The 21,568-nt window shown below is 49.3% G+C and overlaps 7 protein-coding genes and 1 long non-coding RNA gene across 10 annotated transcripts; 5 read left to right on the plus strand and 3 right to left on the minus strand.

The window, feature by feature from the left end:
- Window positions 1-822: 822 nt before the first annotated feature.
- LOC120899689 lies at window positions 823-9,770 on the plus strand. Its single transcript, XM_040305799.1, has 7 exons — window positions 823-1,163; window positions 1,453-3,005; window positions 4,084-4,506; window positions 5,479-5,722; window positions 5,813-5,917; window positions 8,416-8,655; window positions 8,747-9,770. The coding sequence occupies exons 1-7, from the start codon at window positions 1,113-1,115 to the stop codon at window positions 9,650-9,652; spliced, it is 3,522 nt and encodes a 1,173-aa protein (XP_040161733.1). The 5' UTR covers window positions 823-1,112; the 3' UTR covers window positions 9,653-9,770.
- Window positions 5,382-7,284, minus strand: LOC120900261 (kynurenine formamidase). Of its 2 annotated transcripts, XM_040307028.1 has the most exons (4): window positions 7,168-7,284; window positions 6,447-7,082; window positions 6,030-6,345; window positions 5,382-5,954 (listed from the first exon to the last, which is right to left on the minus strand). In XM_040307028.1, the coding sequence occupies exons 2-4, from the start codon at window positions 6,865-6,867 to the stop codon at window positions 5,462-5,464; spliced, it is 1,230 nt and encodes a 409-aa protein (XP_040162962.1). In that variant the 5' UTR covers window positions 6,868-7,082; window positions 7,168-7,284; the 3' UTR covers window positions 5,382-5,461. The 2 variants fall into 2 exon arrangements, with proteins under 2 accessions (XP_040162962.1, XP_040162961.1); XM_040307027.1 differs by having other exon boundaries at window positions 6,447-7,220.
- Window positions 9,771-10,315: 545 nt separating the features above from the next.
- On the plus strand, window positions 10,316-11,717 carry LOC120900262 (probable serine hydrolase). The gene is made up of 2 exons (XM_040307029.1): window positions 10,316-10,574; window positions 10,657-11,717. The coding sequence occupies exons 1-2, from the start codon at window positions 10,434-10,436 to the stop codon at window positions 11,575-11,577; spliced, it is 1,062 nt and encodes a 353-aa protein (XP_040162963.1). The 5' UTR covers window positions 10,316-10,433; the 3' UTR covers window positions 11,578-11,717.
- Window positions 11,718-11,844: 127 nt separating this feature from the next.
- LOC120900263 (probable serine hydrolase) lies at window positions 11,845-13,241 on the plus strand. Its single transcript, XM_040307031.1, has 2 exons — window positions 11,845-12,125; window positions 12,218-13,241. The coding sequence occupies exons 1-2, from the start codon at window positions 12,072-12,074 to the stop codon at window positions 13,136-13,138; spliced, it is 975 nt and encodes a 324-aa protein (XP_040162965.1). The 5' UTR covers window positions 11,845-12,071; the 3' UTR covers window positions 13,139-13,241.
- Window positions 13,242-13,366: 125 nt separating this feature from the next.
- Window positions 13,367-15,040, plus strand: LOC120904853 (probable serine hydrolase). Of its 2 annotated transcripts, XM_040315274.1 has the most exons (3): window positions 13,367-13,540; window positions 13,834-13,901; window positions 13,977-15,040. In XM_040315274.1, exons 2-3 carry the CDS (start codon window positions 13,851-13,853, stop codon window positions 14,898-14,900), a joined length of 975 nt encoding a protein of 324 aa, XP_040171208.1. In that variant the 5' UTR covers window positions 13,367-13,540; window positions 13,834-13,850; the 3' UTR covers window positions 14,901-15,040. The 2 variants fall into 2 exon arrangements, with proteins under 2 accessions (XP_040171208.1, XP_040171207.1); XM_040315273.1 differs by lacking the exon at window positions 13,367-13,540 and having other exon boundaries at window positions 13,793-13,901.
- Window positions 15,041-15,108: 68 nt separating this feature from the next.
- On the minus strand, window positions 15,109-17,981 carry LOC120904850 (pre-rRNA-processing protein TSR1 homolog). Its single transcript, XM_040315271.1, has 4 exons — window positions 17,755-17,981; window positions 17,415-17,685; window positions 16,594-17,348; window positions 15,109-16,526 (listed from the first exon to the last, which is right to left on the minus strand). Exons 1-4 carry the CDS (start codon window positions 17,858-17,860, stop codon window positions 15,181-15,183), a joined length of 2,478 nt encoding a protein of 825 aa, XP_040171205.1. The 5' UTR covers window positions 17,861-17,981; the 3' UTR covers window positions 15,109-15,180.
- A 256-nt stretch (window positions 17,982-18,237) lies between these two features.
- Window positions 18,238-20,020, plus strand: LOC120904852 (stomatin-like protein 2, mitochondrial). The gene is made up of 3 exons (XM_040315272.1): window positions 18,238-18,444; window positions 18,524-18,628; window positions 18,700-20,020. Exons 1-3 carry the CDS (start codon window positions 18,370-18,372, stop codon window positions 19,693-19,695), a joined length of 1,176 nt encoding a protein of 391 aa, XP_040171206.1. The 5' UTR covers window positions 18,238-18,369; the 3' UTR covers window positions 19,696-20,020.
- Window positions 20,021-20,121: 101 nt separating this feature from the next.
- Window positions 20,122-21,088, minus strand: LOC120904854. Its single transcript, XR_005739834.1, has 3 exons — window positions 20,861-21,088; window positions 20,539-20,627; window positions 20,122-20,268 (listed from the first exon to the last, which is right to left on the minus strand). It is a non-coding gene; the product is annotated as an uncharacterized LOC120904854 (long non-coding RNA).
- Between the last annotated feature and the right edge of the window lie 480 nt (window positions 21,089-21,568).

The raw sequence follows: 21,568 nt of genomic DNA on the forward strand, positions 1-21,568 counted from the left end.
CCAATCTATCATTTTAAAAATGAAAATTACAACTGTCATTTGAACTCTCGTCCTGTTCTGATTTGTTTGGTAGAATAACCATTAGATTTTATTTATTTTTTAAATGATGTAAGAAACTCTGATGAAAATTACATGCTTTTTTACCACTTCCTCTGGAGTGGTAGTGAGTCCTCTTTGAGTCCTCTGGCTTCTAAATATAAAAAAAAAAACAAACCTCGTAGTCCTCGATCGATCATATTGTTCGTTATCGTTAACGGTCACTTAAGACATGATTTCAAATAAAAGAACAATTAATTCAACTGTTATATAATCAATATTTTTGAGAATATAATTAATAACCAAACTTACAGATTAACCCAATATGTTCTCTACCAGAATGACATGTATACATCAAAATTGCGCCCGTAATTGCATATGTGTACGTGATATGACCCTAATGGGATGTGCATTAGATAAACAAACCATTTAGCAATTTACGATTAATTATTGCTGGTCCAAAATTACCCTTCTTATCATAACTATCCCTCACAATCCCAAATATTGCACAATTTCAATGATTTTCCCGCTTTTTCCACGCTCCCTAAAGCAGAGCATAGAACAAATTGTTGATCAACACACGGCTGCAATTGACAAAGAATGACAGCGCGCGCACACACACACCAACACAACCATACCGCGTATCCGCAAACAAATTAACCCTTAAAGATGCATCGTTAGAAGTGCAATGCAAGGGCGCCCTGGATGTGTATGGCTTTTTTATGTGTGCCTATTTTCTCACACACGTTCTATGTGTTGATGTGCGTGCACGTTCCGTCCTGTGTGTGCGTGCCATCGTAGGTCGCGTAATAATGATCTGTACCGAGATGCGAATAGCAAAAGTAGGCAGGTACGCATGAAAGGCAATTGACGTCGCGTCGTTCTCTCCGCGAGCTTTGTGTGTAGAGGCGAGAACCAAACGATTGCCCGCTTTCGAGAGGAAAAAAAACCAAAAAAAAACAATAAAAAATTAAAACACGCTAATGTGTGCGCGCGCGAACAGTCGACGAGGGACCGGTTGTGTGTACGTGCATAAATAAGTAAATGTTTTTCGGGGCAGGAAATTGTAAACCATCATGGAACCATCGTCGTCGGTAATTGTGCTCGATTCGGACTCGGATGATGGGGTGAGTTATCTTTGTCCACTTTAATTTGTTGTTATCCCTGCGACCGCCGCCAGGCTACAGTGGATTACAGTGGGCGCGAAATTGCAGCGGACGAGCAAGCAGCAGCAGAAAAGAAAGCGAGATCAAACTTTTAGCGCGCCTACTGTCTACTGTCGCTTTTTTTTTTGCTGTGTGTGTTGCCCATTCCCGAATTGACAGCCCGCCCGTACAGGCGCGCATACAGATAAACACAAGCATAATTAACAATGGGGGGGTTTGTTGTTTGGTTCGTTTCGTTTTGCCATTTTAGGTGATTATGGAAAGCCCGGCCAATGTGAAGAAACGCAAAGCCGCCCAACTATCGCCCGCGGGCACAGGGGACGCTGCCTCCGCCATTGGCAATTCTAAGCCGAACGGTGTAAACAGTGCATCAGCCGGTGGTGCATCCAACACAGCAGCAGCAGCAGGCGGCGGTGGTGCAGCACAACAGGAACCACAGCGGAAGCGCATCAAACCGATCACGATCGCGTCGAACCTGCAGGCGGAAAGGCGGTGGTCGAACGATAAAACACCTCCCCACAACAACAACAACAACAACAACAGCGGCAGTGCCGGTGGGCCCATTATCGTTGGGAGTGAAAACTTCGCGCCAATCACCTACTCGGATGATTGGGAGCAGGAAATTAAGCAGTACCAGCAAAAGCTCGCCGTCGGTGGTGGTGGTGGTGGCGATGACGATGATGGTGGCAAACGGCGGGAGCGTTCCGGCTCGGTGCAGGGGTCAACACCGGCCAGCTCCCGCAACAGCACGGCGAACGACGATACGACGGAGCTAAACACTACCGGCGGCAGCACCGCCACCGGCGGTCGGAGTGAGAAAAGATCTTCAGTCCAAGGGAAGAAACCGACGGTGGAGAAGAAGAACCCAATCGGCAAAGAGTTCCAGGAGCTGCTCGATGCGTGCCGCAAGGCGGACAGCTCGAAGGACATGGAAACGCTGATCGAGCGCAAACTGATCCGGTACTACGAGATCGTGCACCCGGACTACATCGGCTCGAAAAGCTTCAAAAAGGCGGTTACGAAGGTGACGGCCGAGGTGCGGGCCACACCGAATCTCGTCTTTCTCAAGCTGGCGAACATTGTGGAGGAGCTGAATGCGCGGCGGAAATCGCGCTGCGTGGCAACCGCTGCCGACGAAAAAGACAATCCCGCTGCAGCAGGCGTCACGAGGGCTACAAGTCCAACCCCCGCTGATGGAGTGGCGAACAACAGTGCCGACAGTGACAGGAACAGCACCACCAGCAAAAAGGATCGACAGATCACGCGCCTCAACCGGACGCTCTACGTACTGATGAAGCGCATCCAGCAGATGGAGGAGGCGGAGGTGGACTTTAATCACGAAACCAACTCCACCTACGTGATGGCGGAGCGGTACAAGAAGCGCGCGTTCGAGGTGTACGAGAAGCTGTGCGACATCACGGGGGAGAGCAAGAACGCGCACCGGCTCGTGCGGAAACCGATCTGCTTTCAGGGCACACAGTACGGGGAGTTTAATCGCACGCTGTCGCAGTTCGTCAATCGGACGAACACGTTCCCGAACTTTCGCGATGTGCTGAAATGTTTGCAGCACTGCAACATTAAGCACGCGTATGGGCTGGGCGTGGAGCGGATGAACCGGATCGCGCAGGATGCGTTCATCAAGGTGGGAAAGCAGCTGCAGAAGCGGCGAAAGACGGACCTGTACGAGACGGTGATGTACCATACGGGGGAGGAGAAGGATCCGGCCACGGTCGATCCGAAGCTGCGGGAAAAGCTGGAGGAGAACGGGAAGCACTACAGCAAGGTGAACAAAATCATTGATAAGTGAGTATCAAGGTTCTTTTCCTATGTTGTTTAATGAGCGTTAATGTTCGAAGTGAAACCTATGATCACGTTGCTGCAAAATGTCATGAGCATCCCGAGATTGTTCCCCAACGAAAACCAAGAAACATATGCGTGGTAGCTTGGTGCTCACGGCTGATACTCAATGAAAGTGCGTCATGACATGCCCAAAAACGACATGTGAATTGAACTTGACTTGAGTTAAACGTGAAACTCTGACTGACAAGCTGTACTTAATGACGGCGCATCTCACGTACTCAACCGAGATGATCAGAGGTGAGACTCAAACAGTTGGTGGGTCCATCACATGCTTGGTGACTTTTTGTTTAGCACCTTACTCTTGGTCACTCACTTCGTCGCGACATTTTCTGTCGGTGATATTCACGACATTCTTGGAATTTAGTTGGCGTTTTGTCTCATGCAACAACATGGGCATTCTTTCTCACTCTGTCTGTTTTGATTATCTGTCGGGTCCAACAGAGCTTTAAAACATGCTCATATTGTTTCTTGGAACCACTCGCAAGCACCGCATATCTCCTATGACTATCGTGATGATCACCGATACAAAATGTCACGACCAAGTGACTGACCAAGAGTTGGTTGCACACAATGTCACCAAGCATATGATGGTCGCACCAACTGTTTGAGGCTCGCCTCTGATCATCACAGTAGAGCTCGTGACGCTGACATGTATTTTGTTTCAACCGCAATTTGTCATAACCATGACAGTGACATTTTGCAGAACTGATCACTGTACAACAAAAAAAGTCATGACATAGTGACTGACCAAGCGATGGTCGCAAAAACGTCACGAAGCATTTGATTGTTCGTTTGAGATCAATCGTTTTGAGTATCACCTCTGATCATCACAATTGAGTACGTGACGCTGACATGGATTTTGTTTAAGCCAGATTTTTTTTAACGACATTGACAGTGACAATTTTGCAGCACTGCGTTCATATTCCTTTATCGCTATAAAGGCTCTATACAGGGTTTCTCTGAGGACAAAATCTCCCAAACAATGTAATAATTACGATTTATTCTTCTCCCCCATCCAAAGATATGCCGAAAAGGAACTTACCAATAAGGAGGAAGAGCACGAAAAGAAGCACAAAGCGGACAAGGAAAGTAGCAGCACCTCCGCCACCACCACCACCATTACTACTACTAATACCAGCCAAAGTTCCGTACCGATGCCATCCAGCAGTAGCAGCAATAAACGGAGTGCTACGGACACAAGCCGCCAGCCTGTGGCCGCCACCAACAGTAAAGACACCGTTGCGAATGGAGAAACGGAAACCACCACACTACACGATACCGAAGACGAGGAGGATGATGATGACGAGGATGAGGATGATGACGAAGAGGATGAGGAAGACGATGATGAGGACGAATTTGAATCCACCACGAAGGAGAACGTCCGACCGGACACGTTCGAGGATGTGGTCATTTCCGATGACGATGAGCTAATAGTGCTAGATTCGTAGCATTTGCCAAACGTCATCACCAACACCACCACCGCCACCACAAAGCTGAGCGTGTAAATAGGGTTTATCATATTTCGCCTGATCTCGTGTTGTGCGATCGTTAAGCAGCAGCAGCAGCGGTCCGAAAGAAGGAGACCACTAGGGTCTAAGGCTACGAACCGAAGTCGGAATGTTGTAAAAATAAGTGTTAACAGGTGCAATTTTTTCGAACCTTTTCCTCACACTTTCACAATTTCTCTTCCTTCTTTTGTTTTGCTTTTCACAAAAAAAACTCCTTTCAACACTTTACTTTCTTTTTAAAATTAACATAGACTGTAAAAGGAGATAAAGAGACGACGGTGTCTAGTCTAGATTTCAAATTCAAGACGAAATTGGGCACGACCGGGACTTCCTTCTATGAATAGAAGCCCCCGCGAGAGAGCCCTTATTTAATTTCCCCCCTTTTCTTTCTGTGTAAAATTTTGACCATGTAATAGCTGCAGCATAATCGGAAGCGATCCACCATAATTGTGCTGCTTCTCTTCTTTAATTCGGACAGATATTTGTCAAGCGACTGAAATACCGAAAGCTTTTCCACAAACAAATCACACGAAAGGGAAGATGTGTGTAGTAGAGGAAATAATCCAGCCCAAATCAATGGATTGGTATGGGAGGTTTCCTGGTTGAGAACAGAGAGAGAGAGAGAGCCATTCTGTGAAAATTAAATGAAAGAAAAGAGTCTAAAGACAACAACACACAACAGAAACATCGGAATAAAAATTAATGTGACGAAACGTATTTTTCCACTTTAACATACACGAAAGTCGGTGTAAATCACTCGCCGAAAAGAAATTCCAGTATGCTGTATGACAACATTTGAATTCATTGGACGTATCAACGGTGTGAGTATTGCAATTTAAATTTTATTCAAAAAAACAATCGTTTTAACACATTATTTACCCCCCATTTCCCCTAACTCTTCTCCCCAGCCGTCGCCACACCGGCCAAGATAGCGGCCGTGATCGTGTAGTCAGCGGAGGCAAGCTTTTCCACTATATCAAAGTGATCGAGCCCGGGCAGCACGCTCAAATCGCACCGCATCCCGTACGATCGCAACAGTTCACTCATCTTAACCGCCATCTCACGAAACACATCACTATCATGCTCGGCAACGTACACGTGAAACCGCAGAGCCCCATCCCCCTGCTGCTCGACAATCGGTCGCAGATGCTCGTAGCTAGCGTACAGCGGGGATAGCGATTTTGCATTCCCATCATTGATACCAAGCAGATTGTCCTTGTTCACACTCTTCGTGTAGCGTAGCTCCTGCACATTGTAAACGCCCGAGATGAGATACACATCCTTGAGCAGGGCAAGCTCCTCGCCAACCGCATCCATGAACGGGCGGTCCAGCATGCTAGCGATCAGGTGAGCACCAGCCGAATGGCCCGCGATCGAGATGTGTCTGGAGATGCGTGTGGAGAGAGGAAAACGGTTGTTAAATGAATTTAAAAAAGGGAAGCTACACCCCCTATCTTACCGGACACCATTTTCGGTGGCATAGTTCAGCACAAACTCTCCGGCCGCCTTCATCTGCCGTACCAGCTCCTCCAGCGTTACCTCCGGGCACAGCTCGTAGCCCACGATCATCACCCGCACGCCACGGTCGACGAGCGGCTTCGCCGGATAGGCGGACGTTTCCTTCTCCAGCATCTGCCAGTAGCCACCGTGCACGTACACAAACAGCGGTGCATCCGGGGGCAGATTTTCACCGTAAATGTCGACCTTGTCCCGATCGCCACTGCCGTACGGGACGTCCAGCAGCGTTTCCAGCTGCTCCCTGTTCTTGTCGCTTTCTGTAACGAAAAGCGTGTTGATTTAGCGTGTGATTGTGCACGACGACATCTAGGAATAATCTCGAATAACACGAGGATGACAAAAAACAACATCCACTAACCACTTTTTACAAACTTCACATGAAAGTCGATCACTTCGGCGGGCGTTGGAAAGCGAACGCTCCACGCCGATGGGGAGTATTGCTTTTCCCACGTGATCAGCGTACTCTCCGAAGGTGGTCCGCCTCCTTCCATCATTCCCTGGCAGGTTAACGGTGTCTTTCCGCCGCGAAACTGTACGTAGCGGGATAGCTTCCCCAGCCAGCGGGTCACTTGTACGGGCGGAGTGGTGGTACTTGCTGCTGCTGCTGCTACTACAACTGTCCCCGATCCCGACTGGTATTGATTAGCGGCGAGCGCAAAACACAACACGACTAATACCGTCCTGCTGATGAGCGATCTGCAGCGACGGTGATGTTGAATATGATGCGTTATCAGTCCGTCTTCTCCTCCAGCCCGTCCGGTGCCGATTTGCTTAGCCATGTTTTTTCGGACTCGGTGGTGGTGTTTGCTTTCGGCTTTGCTCTCGCTCCCTTTTCTTTTCCTTGCTTTTGCTTTTCGCCACTGTGACTGTATTATAAGCAGCACGCCCTCTCCCCGTTGCGTGTTTCCTCAGGTAGCTCCTCTCGTCGGGTTACGAAAACGGAAGGTCGGTAGACGGCGGGATCCTATTACGGTGCCCGCTTCGGCAGCGATGACTAAGCGTGCAGGCGACGAATGAAAACGGGGAAATATAGAGGGAAGGAAACCTTACGTGCCCTTTCTCAGGCCGGCCGATCTTACCGGTGCGTTGACGGATACGAAACTGAAACCAATCGCTGTTCGAGTGGGGTGTTGAGATTCGTTTTAAAATAAGCGCTAGTTATTTGTGTGTTATCAAGCATGATAACACACTACAATATCTAGAGTTGCGCTAAGTTGTTAAAACGATTGGCTATTTAAATAAGATACGATTTTGAAGTGGCAAGATGCGCGTGATTCGATTATTACGGCCCTGGTTACCCACAGAGAGACATCGATCGATCGTTGATTGCACGGTGCTGCTATCACAATAGAAAATCTATGTGGCATTAAAGAGTTGAAAAGTACTTTTAAAATAACATTTTAATCATTAAACTTAAATGCTTAAGGGATAGATAAGACTCTTTGTTCATATTGCTATTTAAGAGGCTTAAGAATCGTACCAACGACGCAACATTTAGCTGGAAAAGCAGTGCCGAAAGCACGTGCATCTGATAAGCATTATCGTACAGATCTCGTACCCGCCAATTTCCTATCGCTCTCTCTAATTCAATCAGTCGCCTGGTTCTTTAACACAATTTGAAGAAAAAAAACCCAAAGGTGGTGATCATTTCATACAATTCTGCCATTTTTTAATAAAAACAAGAGATAAAGACATTTATTTTTATTTTTATTTAATTTAAATAATTTTAATAATTATTGATAAATCCAAACCATCTTTAAACTATATTTTCTAAAAGAACGCAAAATTACAACAAAATCATTCCATAAAATAGTTAAATTTAATCCAAAAAAAAGGCCAACATTTAAGGGATGAATGTAACATCACCCTTCTAATCATATGTTCGGGTGAATGTCACCAACACTACCCTACTTTGTTTACAACCCTTCAACCAGCATAGCAATGCACCCTTGAAGCAGTGAGCAATTTCAAACCGGCTTGAACTGTCCCTAACGGTGTGTTGAATCTCTCGCTCGTGCTTGCTCTTGCTATGGAAACTTACCCCCCCATTCAAGTAAGCTTGAAATTCCGACTCCGTTACTAAAAACGGTGCCACTCACACATGCGTACGCGGTACACGCTGTCAAGTCCCGCTCTACCTTTGCCAGCTGAAGCAAAATGAAATGAATGAAACAATGTGCCCCTTGGTGTCGTAATGCTTGGTGTCCCCGGAGCGTATTTTTCCATATACACACACACATCCACTGGACAATGCGGAAGTGTGTGCCGTGATAAGGAGTAGTTCCATCGCATAAAATTGCCTGTTCATCGTGCGTTGATATCACCAGCATCAGTTGACAACGCGCACACACGGCGGGAGTGTGCCAGCCACAAAACCCCTGTACCGAAACGGAGAAGGTCATTTCATCACCATGGTGGTTAAGGGCAGTGGTGTGATGTTGGTGAAATCCTTGCTCGGTTCACTGTTTTCCCACGAAACGAGAGGAATCGTTCAGCGGACGGCCGTACGATACAGCCATCACCATCAGGCGCACGATCTGGTGGAGGAGCACGATCGGCAACATGACGTAAGTAGGCGCAAGCGAGCGCGTGCGAAGAGACCAAAGTCCAGTGGAAGTGGTCATAAATCATTCTCCCCCTTTTTCGCAACACTTTCAGGTGGAGGAGGTGCGCATTCCGGTGCCGTACGGTGAGATTGCCGGCAAGTGGTGGGGCCCACGGAACGTACGGCCGATCGTGTGCATTCACGGCTGGCAGGATAATGCAGGCACGTTCGATCGGCTGATCCCGCTGCTGCCGAAGCACATGAGCTTCCTGGCGCTGGACCTTCCCGGCCATGGGCTGTCCTCCCGCATCCCGGACGGCATGATGTACCACACGCTGGACAACACGCTCAGCCTGTTCCACGTGATGCGCGAGTACCGCTGGAAGAAGCTCTCGCTAATGGGCCACTCGATGGGTTCCATCATAAGCTTTCTGTTCACCTCAACCTTCCCCGATAAGGTCGACTTTTACATTGGCATCGATGCGCTCAAACCTCACATTGCCGATGCGGCCAAATTCCCGGGTCGGTTGGAAAAACGCCTGCCCCAGTCACTGCTGGCGGATGCGAGGAATCGGGAAAAGTCCGAACCACCGGCCTACCCGTACGAGGAGCTAATAGAACGGCTGCATCTTGGCACGAACAAATCGGTCACCCGTGAGGCGGCTCCGTTTCTGCTGTATCGTAACACGCGCAAATCAACGCTCCATCCCGACCGGTACTACTTTACGCGGGACAGCCGGCTAAAGTACGGGCTGGGGATGGGCTGGGATCAGGCGATCAATTTGGAGCTGGCCAAGCGGGTGGTGCAGCCGTACCTGTTCATCAAGGCGAAACACTCGCCGTACTACGAGGAGCGCAAGTACTTTGATGAGTTTGTGGAGCTGGTGAAGCGGAACAATCCACAGTTTGAGCTGGAGTTTGTGGACAGTACGCATCATCTGCATCTGACCGAGCCGGAAAAGGTGGTGCCGATTGTGGGACGGTTTCTCGGCAAGTACTGGAAGGAGGAGAGAGGATGAAATGGGTTGAAAGGTGAACGCGGGCAATGCGGGGTTAATTTATTGATTTAGAGAGTAATAAAAACAAACGATTGAAAGAATGCACTTTACTACCTCGACGGGATGTTTAACCTGGAAAGACGTTTCATCATTGCAATAAATGGGAAGATTAATGGAGGATAAATCACAAAAAGTTTGAAAATAACGTTTTTTTAGCATCAAATTGCTCCGAAGCACGTGGTTTTGAACCGTTGAAATGGGTTTCTGATAGATGATTCCTATTAGATTACAAACTTCAAACTAAAATCTTATTGGATAAGATACGATTGTACATTCCAATTGGATGCTTGTAACGCTTGGTGTTAGACGTTAGACGATATTTTTCTAGTTATTTTTCAACAAAAACCGTGTAAAATTAACTAAACTTGATCGAAGGTTATTCTTGGTCAATAGTAAATGATTATTAAATTGTGTTTTTTTTCCTAAATCTTTTAAAACCGCTGAATTTAAACAGAAAATCTAATAGGAAAACGATCTAATTACAGTTCCCTACTGACCTACATACTCACCTAACCTAACTGCCCGGCAAGGGTTTATGTGTTTCCGTGCACCATTTACAGTTCAGTGCACACGCACTTAATTCTCTTCACGCACACACAAACACATGCATCGTAGAGCTCCACGGGTTTCACCCCATTATCAATCGTATCCAAACGCGCGGTGGCAGCAGACACACGAAAACCATCGTCGCCAACCTGCCGCCACGGAGCAAAAAAGGCACAGCAGCCCCCGCACGGTTATCATGGCATCCAAGCAGGCTCGAGCAGTTCAAACCAATCCTACCGCCTCGCAGCAAGACGATGAAGAGAGCCGTCGAGCCATCAGTAACGTGGAGCATCATCCGCTGATTCGCTTTATCGAGCTGCAAGACAAACAGAACGGTGTAAGACAATTTCTTGGCCTTTAGAGGAGATTCCATTGCAGCTTTACCGCTTACCTTTGCTTTCTTTTCCTCTTCCATCAAGGTAACTGAAGTGCAAATACCCGTCCCGTACGGCAGCATCGCTGGGAAGTGGTTTGGACCGAAAAATGTTCGCCCCATCCTGTGCCTACACGGATGGCTCGATAACAGCGGTACGTTCGATCGGCTCATTCCCCTACTGCCGCCCGACGTAAGCTTCCTCGCGATCGATCTACCCGGCCATGGATATTCCTCCCGCATCCCGGACGGTATGTCCTACTTCCAGGTCGACTGTATCCCGCTCATCCTGCGCATTATGCGCGAGTACGGCTGGTCCAAGGTGTCCCTGATGGCACACTCCATGGGCGCCGTCATAATGTTCATCTTTGCCGCCCTGTTCCCGGACAAGGTCGATCTACTGATCGGGCTCGATGCGCTCAAGCCGCTCAGCTTCTATCCCGACCGCTTCCCGGAGCGTATGCACAAACAGGTGCTCAAGTTTATACAGGCCGATCTAAGGAATCAGGAAAAATCGGAACCCCCATCCTACACGTACGAAGAGATGATGGACCGGCTGTACGAAGGGACGGCTGCTTCGGTGTCGCGCGAAACCTGTCCCTATCTGCTGCAGCGTAACATAAAGCCATCGCGCAAATTTCCCGGCAAGTACTACTTCGATCGGGACAATCGTATGAAGTATAACGTTATTTCCGGTTGGTCGGACGATGTTAATGCGGAGCTGGGGAAACGTATCACGGCACCGTTTCTGACGGTGAAAGCGATGGATTCACCGTACCCCGGTTCGAAGGAGGGTTTCGACCAAATGGTGGACATTTTGAAGAAAGCAAACCCCAAGTATGAGGTGGTGTACGTGCCCGGATCGCACCATGTACATCTGACCGAGCCGGAACATGTCGTACCGGTGGTGGTGGATTTCCTGCGACGATACTGGCAGAAGGAGGTGGATGTGGTTAGCAAGCTTTAAAACTGGGAGGCTAAAGGGTACAAAAACGGGGTATTAAAGAAAACGGGGGTAAACTAACGGTGTACAGGGTTTAATGGCGGTTTAATTGTAGGCAAGTGAAATACAAAAGCTAATTAGTTCATGTTTTTAAACGCAAAAAAGAGAAAAAAAAATGGGAGCACCTTTCCCTTTTCAACTGCTTAATCAATCTTCCCCTTTGATTGTCAGTGTGTGCGTGAGCGCATGAGGCGCGCATCTATGAGCCGTTCGCGTCATACGCGAAACTTCTCCGTACGCTAAACATCGCCCGTCTGCGTAATAACAGTGCAACTTGCGGCCATGAGTGCGCATAAATCTTTGCGCGATAAGATGTTGATAAAGGTGGCGAACGGCTCCGGCAATCCCGCTGCTTGAGAGCGTTAGTGCGTTTTACTCCGTGTATCGAATTGAGCAGTAATTTGTGACAACACGAACACCCACTCTGGCTCACCTAATAGAGATTTTAAGAGAAAAAAATGGACACGCAATCGCTGGAAACGCTCGTCGAGCGGCATGATCGTGAACACGGCGTAAGTCTTGCCCTTTGCGCGCAACTTCAAACAACACCTTTTCACGAGCTGCTTCTGTTTTCTTCTCACCTTTCCTGCTTAAAATGCTACAGGTACAGGAGGTACGCATCCCCGTCCCGTTCGGTGAGCTGGCCGGTAAGTGGTGGGGCCCCCGGAACGTCCGCCCGATCGTGTGCCTGCACGGCTGGCAGGACAATGCCGGCACGTTCGACACACTGATCCCGCTGCTGCCGTCCCACATGAGCTTCCTGGCGCTGGATCTACCCGGCCACGGGTATTCCTCCCGCATTCCGGACGGTATGTCCTACCAGCCGATGAACGTGTTCTATCTGCTCAACTTCGTAATGCAGGAGTACGGCTGGCGCAAAATATCGCTCCTGAGCCACTCGATGGGTTCGGTGCTGCACTACGCGTACGCGGCCATCTTCCCGACCCGCGTCGACCTGCTCATCTCGCTCGATGCGCTCAAGCCGCAAATCTTCCGCCCGGAAGGGCTCGTATCGATGATGGCGGAACTAACGCCCGAACTGCTGCGGGCGGATCTGCGCAATCAGGAACGGACGGAACCACCGTCCTACACGTACGCCGAAACGGTCGATCGGTTATACGAGGGTGCGGTTAACTCAATCACCCGCGAAGCTTGTCCCTTTCTGCTGCAGCGCAATCTGCGCAAATCGGCCAAATTCCCCGACCGGTACTACTTTGCGCGGGACAGTCGGTTAAAGTATGGGACGGGGTTTTTGTGGTCGCAGGAAGTTAACAAACGGTTGGCGCAGAACCTGACGATGCCGTTTCTGTTTGTGAAGGCGACGGAATCACCGTACTGGGAGCGGAAGCAGTACTACGACGAGGTGATCGAGATACTGGAGCGCAATAATGCGCGGTTTGAGCTGCGGTATGTGGAGGGCACGCACCATGTGCATCTGTCCCATCCGGAGCGGGTGGCGCCGGTGGTGGCGGACTTTCTGAATCGCTACTGGCAAAGGGATGAGGAGATGGCGAGTAAGCTTTAGGACGGGTGTTCGATGGGGACTTTTTGGGGGAAGCTAATGTTATCTACGGTTTTTGGGGAATGTATTTTTGTGATAAATAAACAATTTCTATTAAAAAAAAAAAGATTTACCGCCATTTTGCTAAAAACGCCATAAAGAATTCTATTCACCGTGAAACTAGTTTTAGGCGTTTAAATTAGCATACGAAGCTTCTACGCACGTTTTAGGCACGAGGCGAGGCATTAATCTCAAGGTCAGTCGGTCGGTCTAGCCTCTGCGTTAAGCCAAACAACAGACGCCGTAAAGCTTGAAACCAATTTATGTAAGTGATCAATCCCCCTCTCCAAAAGTGGCGTTGTTTCTCCACAAAGAAAGTTGGAACGAAAATCACCCCAATAATAAGATCTTCGTGACAGGTTTAAGGTAAAACAGAGTGGGGGGGGGGAGGATGGAAGGTTTATCTAACACGCGCGTGTAACTTAATCCCCAACCGCTGCCACTCACATAATCATAAAGAGTGAGCTACGCGATCGATCGGTTTTTTTCCACCACCACGAACACGAACACGTGGAGCAAAGGTGGGGAGACTTCCGAAGATTCGTTGGAGTCCCAAAACTTTTCCGTTACACGTACCCGCTGCTCGGTCAACCGAGCTAGACCTCTAGTTTTGAGCTCTTCCGTATCTGTGTAGTGTGTTTGTGACTCTGCTTTTCCAGGGTTAGTGTCACTCACCATGGCCGAGGCGAAGCGACGCATGGTACAGCAGAACGATCAGCTGCATGGTGTAAGTAAACAGGATCACCCTGAAAAAATGGGACACACAGAAATCATTACAAAAGTGTTCCCCTTTTCCGCAAAGGTGCAAGAGGAACGCATTGACCTACCCTTCGGTGCGCTGGTCGGCAAGTGGTGGGGACCGCGTGATCTTCGACCGATCGTGTGCCTGCACGGCTGGATGGATAATGCCGGTTCGTTCGATCGCCTAATTCCGCTGCTACCAAAGCACATCAGCTTCCTGGCGATCGATATCCCGGGGCACGGTCGGTCCGCACACCTTCCGGCCGGTGTCGCCTATAACGCCCTGGACACACTGCGCCTGCTGCTCCATCTGATGCAGCACTACGGCTGGGGGCGCATTTCGCTCATGAGCCACTCGATCGGTGCCGTGATGAGTTACGTGTTTGCGGGCGTATTTCCCGACCGGGTCGATCTGCTCGTGTCGTTCGATCTGCTCAAACCGTTCATACTCGATCCGGATATGGTGCTGTTTCTGTTGGCCGATTCGCTGCCCAAAACGCTCGACTTGGGTGCAGCCGAAGCGGGGCGTAGTGCCGAAGAGAAGCAGTTCCGCTACGACCAATACGTGGAGCATATGCATGCCGGGTTTCATGAGTCGATCAGCCGCGAGGCGTGCCACTTTCTGCTGTACCGTGCACTGGAACCGTCCGGCCAGCAGGCGGGGCATTATAGCCGGCTAACGGATCGGCGCATACGGCACAACCATGGGCTGGTGTGGTCGCACGATGTGAATTTGGAGATGGCGCGAAGAATTAAGGTGCCGTTTCTGTACCTGAAGACGACGGAAACGCCACTGTTTGAGGATGCACGGTATCATCAGGAAACGATCGACGAGCTGGTGGCGCACAATGGGCAGTTCGAGCAGGCGCTGGTAGAGGGTAAGCATCATGTGCATCTGTCCCATCCGGAGCGGGTGGCACCGCGGGTGGCCGAGTTTTTGCTGAAACACTGGAACAGGGAAAGGTATTTAGTGTGCAAACTGTGAGGAGTGTTGTGTGTGGTGGTGGGCAGAGGTTCGATTAGTTTATCGTTTTATATGGGGAGCGGACTGAAAGGTAAACGTGTTTTAGTGCTTTCGAGCAATAGTGACCTTAAAATACATTTTAAAACCAATTTTTACTACTACGCACCCTGTCCTTGGCTTCTTTCTTCTTTTCGAATGTAACGATCGTTCGTCAAGTGATGTTGTTTGCTTCGAGTGATGAAATGCAATATAATTGTATTTTTTTTTCAATAGCGACACAAATAACCCCGCCTCCGACTCTTCACTCCTGCATCATCTCCACCTTGGCGTTGAACGTTACGGAACGTTCGCCTTTCGGCACCACGCTCGAGGCGCTCGATTCACCTCCCTCACCTTCACCGTCACGGCACGATACGACACAATCCTCGTACGTCCACTTGGGAAACACACGCTTGTACAGATACAGCAGTACCGTGTCGTGCGATTTCAGCTGCGCATCAAACACACACTTCATGTGTCCGTGCGTACCGAGCGATTCCCTAATATGCCCAACCCGTCCCAGCTTCGTGCGCAGCTTGCACGGCTTAAAGTACGCCACATCGTCCGGATTGAAGAACATGTACCGTATCGTGGCCGATTTGCGATTAATCTTGTACGGATGGCCACTCAGCACGACGCGCTTCAGCACCACCCGGTCGGGATTGCACGCCAACAGGCTGCCGGACGCTACCATCGACAGCGAGGTGTCGGGATTCTCGCGGAAGCAAAGGATCGGTGCCGGCGGGAACTGAATCGGCGCGAAGAACGTCGCCACCACCGCCATCCCCGGGCGGAAGAACCGCTCGTACTTGTGTTTGTCCCCGTTCGTGTGCTGGCTGTAGATTGGGTTCACGATGAACCGCCGGTAGCCGCACTGTACGATCAGCCGTTCCTTCGATTGGATCGGAATCGTTGAGTTTTGCGTTCGCTTCAAGCACACGTTCATGACGGACATTTGCTGCTCGTGCGGTAGCATCCCGTACACGATCAGTCGCTCGCCGTTGCCGGCCGATGTGAAAGCGTCCCACAGATCCTGCGGCACATTCTTCACGTGCAGGCGGGCGTACCAGCCCGGCATTACCACATCGTCGCCCTCCTTCTGCTGTGCCTCGCGGAGAATGCGCCGCTTGGTGTGGTCAAAGTTTTGGAACTGGTAAATGCGGGCGTAATCGAACGGCAGGTTCTCCTTCACGTCCCACGCCGAGGTGCGGAACGATTCCAGCCCACGGTACTTGATGAACCGCTCCCGGGCCGGCCTGTCCGCCGGTGTGTCGATCTCGTCGGGGAATATTTCGTCCACCTTTGCCGCCTGGATTTTGGCCAGCGTGCTGCGCTCCTCCTCCAGATCCATCTCCTTGTCGTACCGGTCGGCGCTGATCTCTTCCGACACGCTGATCTCGTCGAACTGCTGACCATCGTCGTCGGTTTCCCCGTCCTTGTCGCCTACTTTGCTTTCCGTGTCCGACTCGCAGGACATGTACTGCTCATCGTCATCATCATCATCATCGTCGTCGTCGTCCTCATCCTGCTCCTCGATGTCCGGTATCCAGGAGGCTTGATAGTCGCTCATACCCTTCGGGACACGCTTGATGAGCTTCTTTTGATTCTCTAAAAGAAAGAAATTTTGGTTAATATTGTTAACAAACACTTGCAATGGGAAAGTAAAATCCCTTACCTGCACGCGAAGCTGCAATTTCATCTTCCGTCGGCCACGTTTGCTCCGCATCCATCGCGTCCGGTACGTTCTCGCGCTGCAAACTGGTCTGCTGGTCCGGATCCGCCACCAGCGGGGGCTTTTGCTCCTCACTCGACATTTCTCCATCCTCCAGCTTACGCATCCGGTACGGATCGGTCGGGAAGGCAACTGATTCCAGCTGAAACTCTCCCAGCCCCGGTATGTGGACGAGCTTGTTGACGGACAGTGGTACACCTCGCACAAAACCCGTCACCTTTAGCGTTCCCGTTGGACGCTCGGACTGCCCCGGTTCGGGCGCACTCGGTACGTACTCGACCCGTTCGCCCAGCATGTGCGATCGATTGCAGCGATTGTGCGTCACCTTGCGCTTTTGGCCACCGATGCGGCGCAACAGGTTCAGTGCGTCGGTTAGCTTATCGAGCTGCATCACCTTCTCGTCGGGCAGTACGGTCGAAACGGCTTTTTGGATGTTGGTTTTCACCTGGGCGCGTTTCTTCGGGTTAATCGATTCCATGTCCATCAGGCAAACCATGGGAGTGGGGAGGCCCTGGGTTAGGGCCATATTCAGCACCTTCGCACCGGCTTTATCGATCACTTCGTCCGTCTCGCCAGCAACGGCGGTCAGAAGCAGAATGACGGAATCACACACTTTAAGCGCATCGAGCACGTTCAGCTCCCGGCCGTGCCCCGTCTCGGGGATGACAAATGAAAACCGCTGCCGGAAGCGTGGTACACTGAAAGTGACAAAGTGAAATTAGTGAACAAGAACCTGCCCTCTTCACGTACCCAGGACAACCTACTTCATGTAACGAACACGATCCGAAACCTTCATCACGGTCGCCTCCGGATCGCAACCCTCCAGAATGGCCATTGCCGAGTTCGGGTCGATCATATCGTTCAGGGGCAGCACGCAGGTCAGGAACGGTGCCGTCAGTGCGCCACCGATGGCCCGCTTCAGCGCGATCGCCTCCTGGCGTTTGTTTTTGCGCAGCTGGTTGGCCTGCTGGCGTCGCTCATCGCGCGACTGCTGCCGATTCGGCCGGCGGGTCAGTGTTTTCAGGTTCACTTTACCTGTTCCGAGGATAAAAAACACCCATTATAAGTGGAGATTCCGAAAGGAGAAACTCGAAGAACTCTTACCTTTCGCCACGCGTTCCAACTCACGCTTCGACGCATGTTTGCCGTGTTTGTGCGTTTTGTTGGTTTGCTTTAGCGCACCCGGGCGATGAATCGTTTCGATAGCCATCGTTTTCGACTGCCCTTTATAGGAAATGTATAACTTTTCCACTGAATAAACGGAAAATTCCGGCACTACTCGCGGGCGCACATGTTTTCGACTGGAGCGAAAATCAACAAGAAGAGTGAGGTTAAAAGTGTTTGTTGTGATGTTTTCGTACGGTGGTGCATCTGTCAACAGAAATGGCACGGTGTAATTTTTTACACGCTGAAAGTACGGAATTAATTAGAGAAAATTGAATGAAATTCTTTCTAGCACGATTTTGCACATTTTTATTCCCATTTCTTGGTCTCTTTTTTCAATCCATTTCAAATTAACCCTTCAAGTGCCCGCGCGTGCAACCGCCCTTGCAACGTCAACTTGACAGCACGGCCGACAGGGGCTCAGCTGTCAAATGTATTATTGCCGACGATTGATAATCAAAAATTGAAGAAAACCCCGAATCCCCCAGAGTGCAGCGATTCCGTAAGCCGGAGAAAACATCCGAAAGCACACGGTCCCGATCAAAGGTACATAATATGATACGTTCCAGTGCGTTCATCAGCCGGCTACCGCTGCGTGGTATCGCGGCAGCGACCCTTAACAGCAATGGTGTAAGTACGCCGACGGTGGTTCCAGCGTGCATTCTGATGTAATGATACACAATTCTCTCGCTCTGTCCTGTCTCCGTAGGGTCTGTTGCAATCGCCACCCAGCTTGGCGGCACTGCAAGCAACACAGGTCCGCTACCGATCGACACCGATCAACACGGTGATAATGTTTGTGCCCCAGCAAGAGGTAAACGGAAAGCTGCCCTTCGCCCTTGGAAAACTTTCTCCCTAAATGTTCCTCCGTTTGTTTGCTTTTAGGCATGGATCGTGGAACGGATGGGCAAATTTCACCGCATCCTCGAGCCCGGCCTGAACGTCCTGCTGCCCGTGGTGGACCGGGTGAAGTACGTGCAGAGTCTGAAGGAAATCGCAATAGACGTGCCGAAACAGTCCGCCATCACGTCCGACAACGTAACGCTCAGCATCGACGGTGTGCTGTACCTGCGCATTCTCGACCCGTACCTCGCGTCGTACGGTGTGGAGGACCCGGAGTTTGCCATCACCCAGCTCGCCCAAACGACGATGCGTTCCGAGCTGGGCAAGATGTCACTGGACAAGGTGTTCCGGGAGCGCGAATCGCTCAACATCAGCATCGTGGAGTCGATCAACAAGGCGAGCGAAGCGTGGGGCATCTCCTGCCTGCGGTACGAAATCCGCGACATCAAGCTGCCGAGCCGGGTGCACGAAGCGATGCAGATGCAGGTGGAGGCGGAGCGGCGCAAGCGGGCCGCGATCCTCGAGTCGGAGGGTGTCCGGGCGGCCGACATTAACGTGGCCGAGGGTAAGCGACAGTCGCGCATCCTTGCCTCCGAGGCGCAGAAGCAGGAGGAGATCAACCGGGCGAATGGTGAGGCGGCCGCCATAATGGCGCTGGCCGATGCGCGTGCGAAAAGTCTGAAAATCGTGGCCGAATCGCTGGCGAACGAGCATGGCCGCAGTGCAGCATCGCTGAGCGTGGCGGAAAAGTACGTGGTCGCGTTCGAGAAGCTGGCCAAACACAACAACACGCTCATCGTACCGTCGACCGCGTCCGACGTGACGTCAATGGTGGCACAAGCAATGCAGATCTACAGCAATCTCTCAGCCAGCTCGAGGGCAGCTGCCGGCGGTCATCAGGCGGGCGGTGACGACAACACGCAGAACCTGCTGGGGACGCTGAGTGAAACTAGTTCGAAGCTGGACGCAACACTGCCACCGCTCGATAGCCATCACCACGGGGACAGCAGTATGGGGGGTGGTTCTTCTTCGAAATAAAAGCATGTTGGGTTTACACACACAAAACCGAAACCGGAAAACGTATGCATTAATTAAAGGAGGGCACACTCTTCCCCCCTTTCCCTTGGCGCGATGATGATGATGATGTTGATGGCACATTTGCTTACTTAGTGAAGGAAATTAGGGTAAAAACGAAGGAATCTGACGAGAATCCCTGACGAACGGAGGAATACTTTTTTTGGGTGTGAATGTAGCAGTTTAGTATCGGTCAGGAAGAGCTAAAGCTAAAGCACACGATTATTGTTACTGTAAATAAAAAAGTCGACAACAAAAAGCGCTTAAAATAAATCAAATCCAACTAAAAGTGTTCCAATGACGGAGAACTAACAGATCAGGAGAACAATTTACTAAGAGTATTTTCTTTTCTCAACTTAAACGCACATATACGCAATAACGAATACAAGGTTAGTTTGTTGTATGAAAACTTTATTGAAAAAACCCCAACGGTAACCCACTTATACTCTAAAAATTGTGATATATGGTGAAATACCTTTCCTTGCAATATGATGATTTCCCCGGTAAGATCATGCTGAAGGCAGCTAAAACCTGAAACTGAAGAAGAAAACAGGATTAGATTGATTGTCTCTCAACGGCAGACTGTAAAGAACAGCTTGCTCTAAGTAAGCAGACATTGCAAACACCAAATTTAGCAAGAAATAAGGCTTGTTAAATTGTATTCAGCTATCACGTATCGATCACTGAGGTAATGCGTACAGGTCCGTGATATAAGATCATCATTTAAAAAAAAGATAAAGTGCAATCTAAGTCTGGTGCTGGTGTTCTTTAGATGTTAATAGTACAGGCGCTTCGCCTTTAACTTACCTCATGAACAAAAGATGATCGATGATTCACAGCATGATGAATGGATTTCATAATAGTGTGCAATATATGTTGGACTATTGCACAAGATTCTGAAATAAAATTAGGACAAAGAGAACAAACGTAAATATGAATACAATATCTTTAACATTATTAGTAAATATGAATACTCTACTTGGAGCTTCGAGCTCGAGAAAGAATCGATATTTTTTTAACTAAGTTTGATCAGTAATCACGTATCGTTCACTGTTGTGATGCGTACAGGTCCGTGATATTACAACATCACATGCAAACTTGCAAAGAGCAAACGCCTTGCTAAACTTACCTTTTTGGAATTAATGCCGAATACAGCGGATTAGAGGAGATGGAATCAGCTACATAACCTGCAATCAAAGAAGATAGGATTAGTTAATATCAATGCAAAATCGTCTCGTTTGTTCGTCCACAAATAATATAAAAATGTTCAAGAGTTTGATCAGTAATCACGTATCGTTCACTGTTGTAATGCGTACAGGTCCGTGATATTACAACATCACATGCAAACTCGCAAAGAGAGCAAACGCCTTGTTGAACTTACCTTTTTTTAATTAATGCCGAATACTGCGGTATAGAGGTGGTAGGAACAGCAACATAACCTGCAATCAAAGAAGATAGGATTAGTTAATATCAATGCAAAATCGTCTCGTTTGTTCGTTCACGAATAATATAAATATGTTCAAGAGTTTGCTCAGTAATCACGTATCGTTCACTGTTGTAATGCGTACAGGTCCGTGATATTACAACATCACATGCAATAGAGCTCGAAGATACATATTGAAATTGAAACTGACCTTTTAAGCCAGTTTCACACCTCAAAACATGGCTAAATCGGGGAAAAATAAGTATTAAAATTCAGATGCTTACCTAGTACGAATCAAATTCCATTAATCAGTTCGTCCGTTTGTTGTTTCCGTGGATTGTATTTAGATCTTAAAATAGAAACAAAATAAGGGGAAGTTAATAATCCATCTAAAACCGAAGAAGGTTTTTTTTA

This window comes from Anopheles arabiensis, chromosome 3, assembly GCF_016920715.1.
Source record: "Anopheles arabiensis isolate DONGOLA chromosome 3, AaraD3, whole genome shotgun sequence".
NCBI classification, from domain to species: domain Eukaryota; kingdom Metazoa; phylum Arthropoda; class Insecta; order Diptera; family Culicidae; genus Anopheles; species Anopheles arabiensis.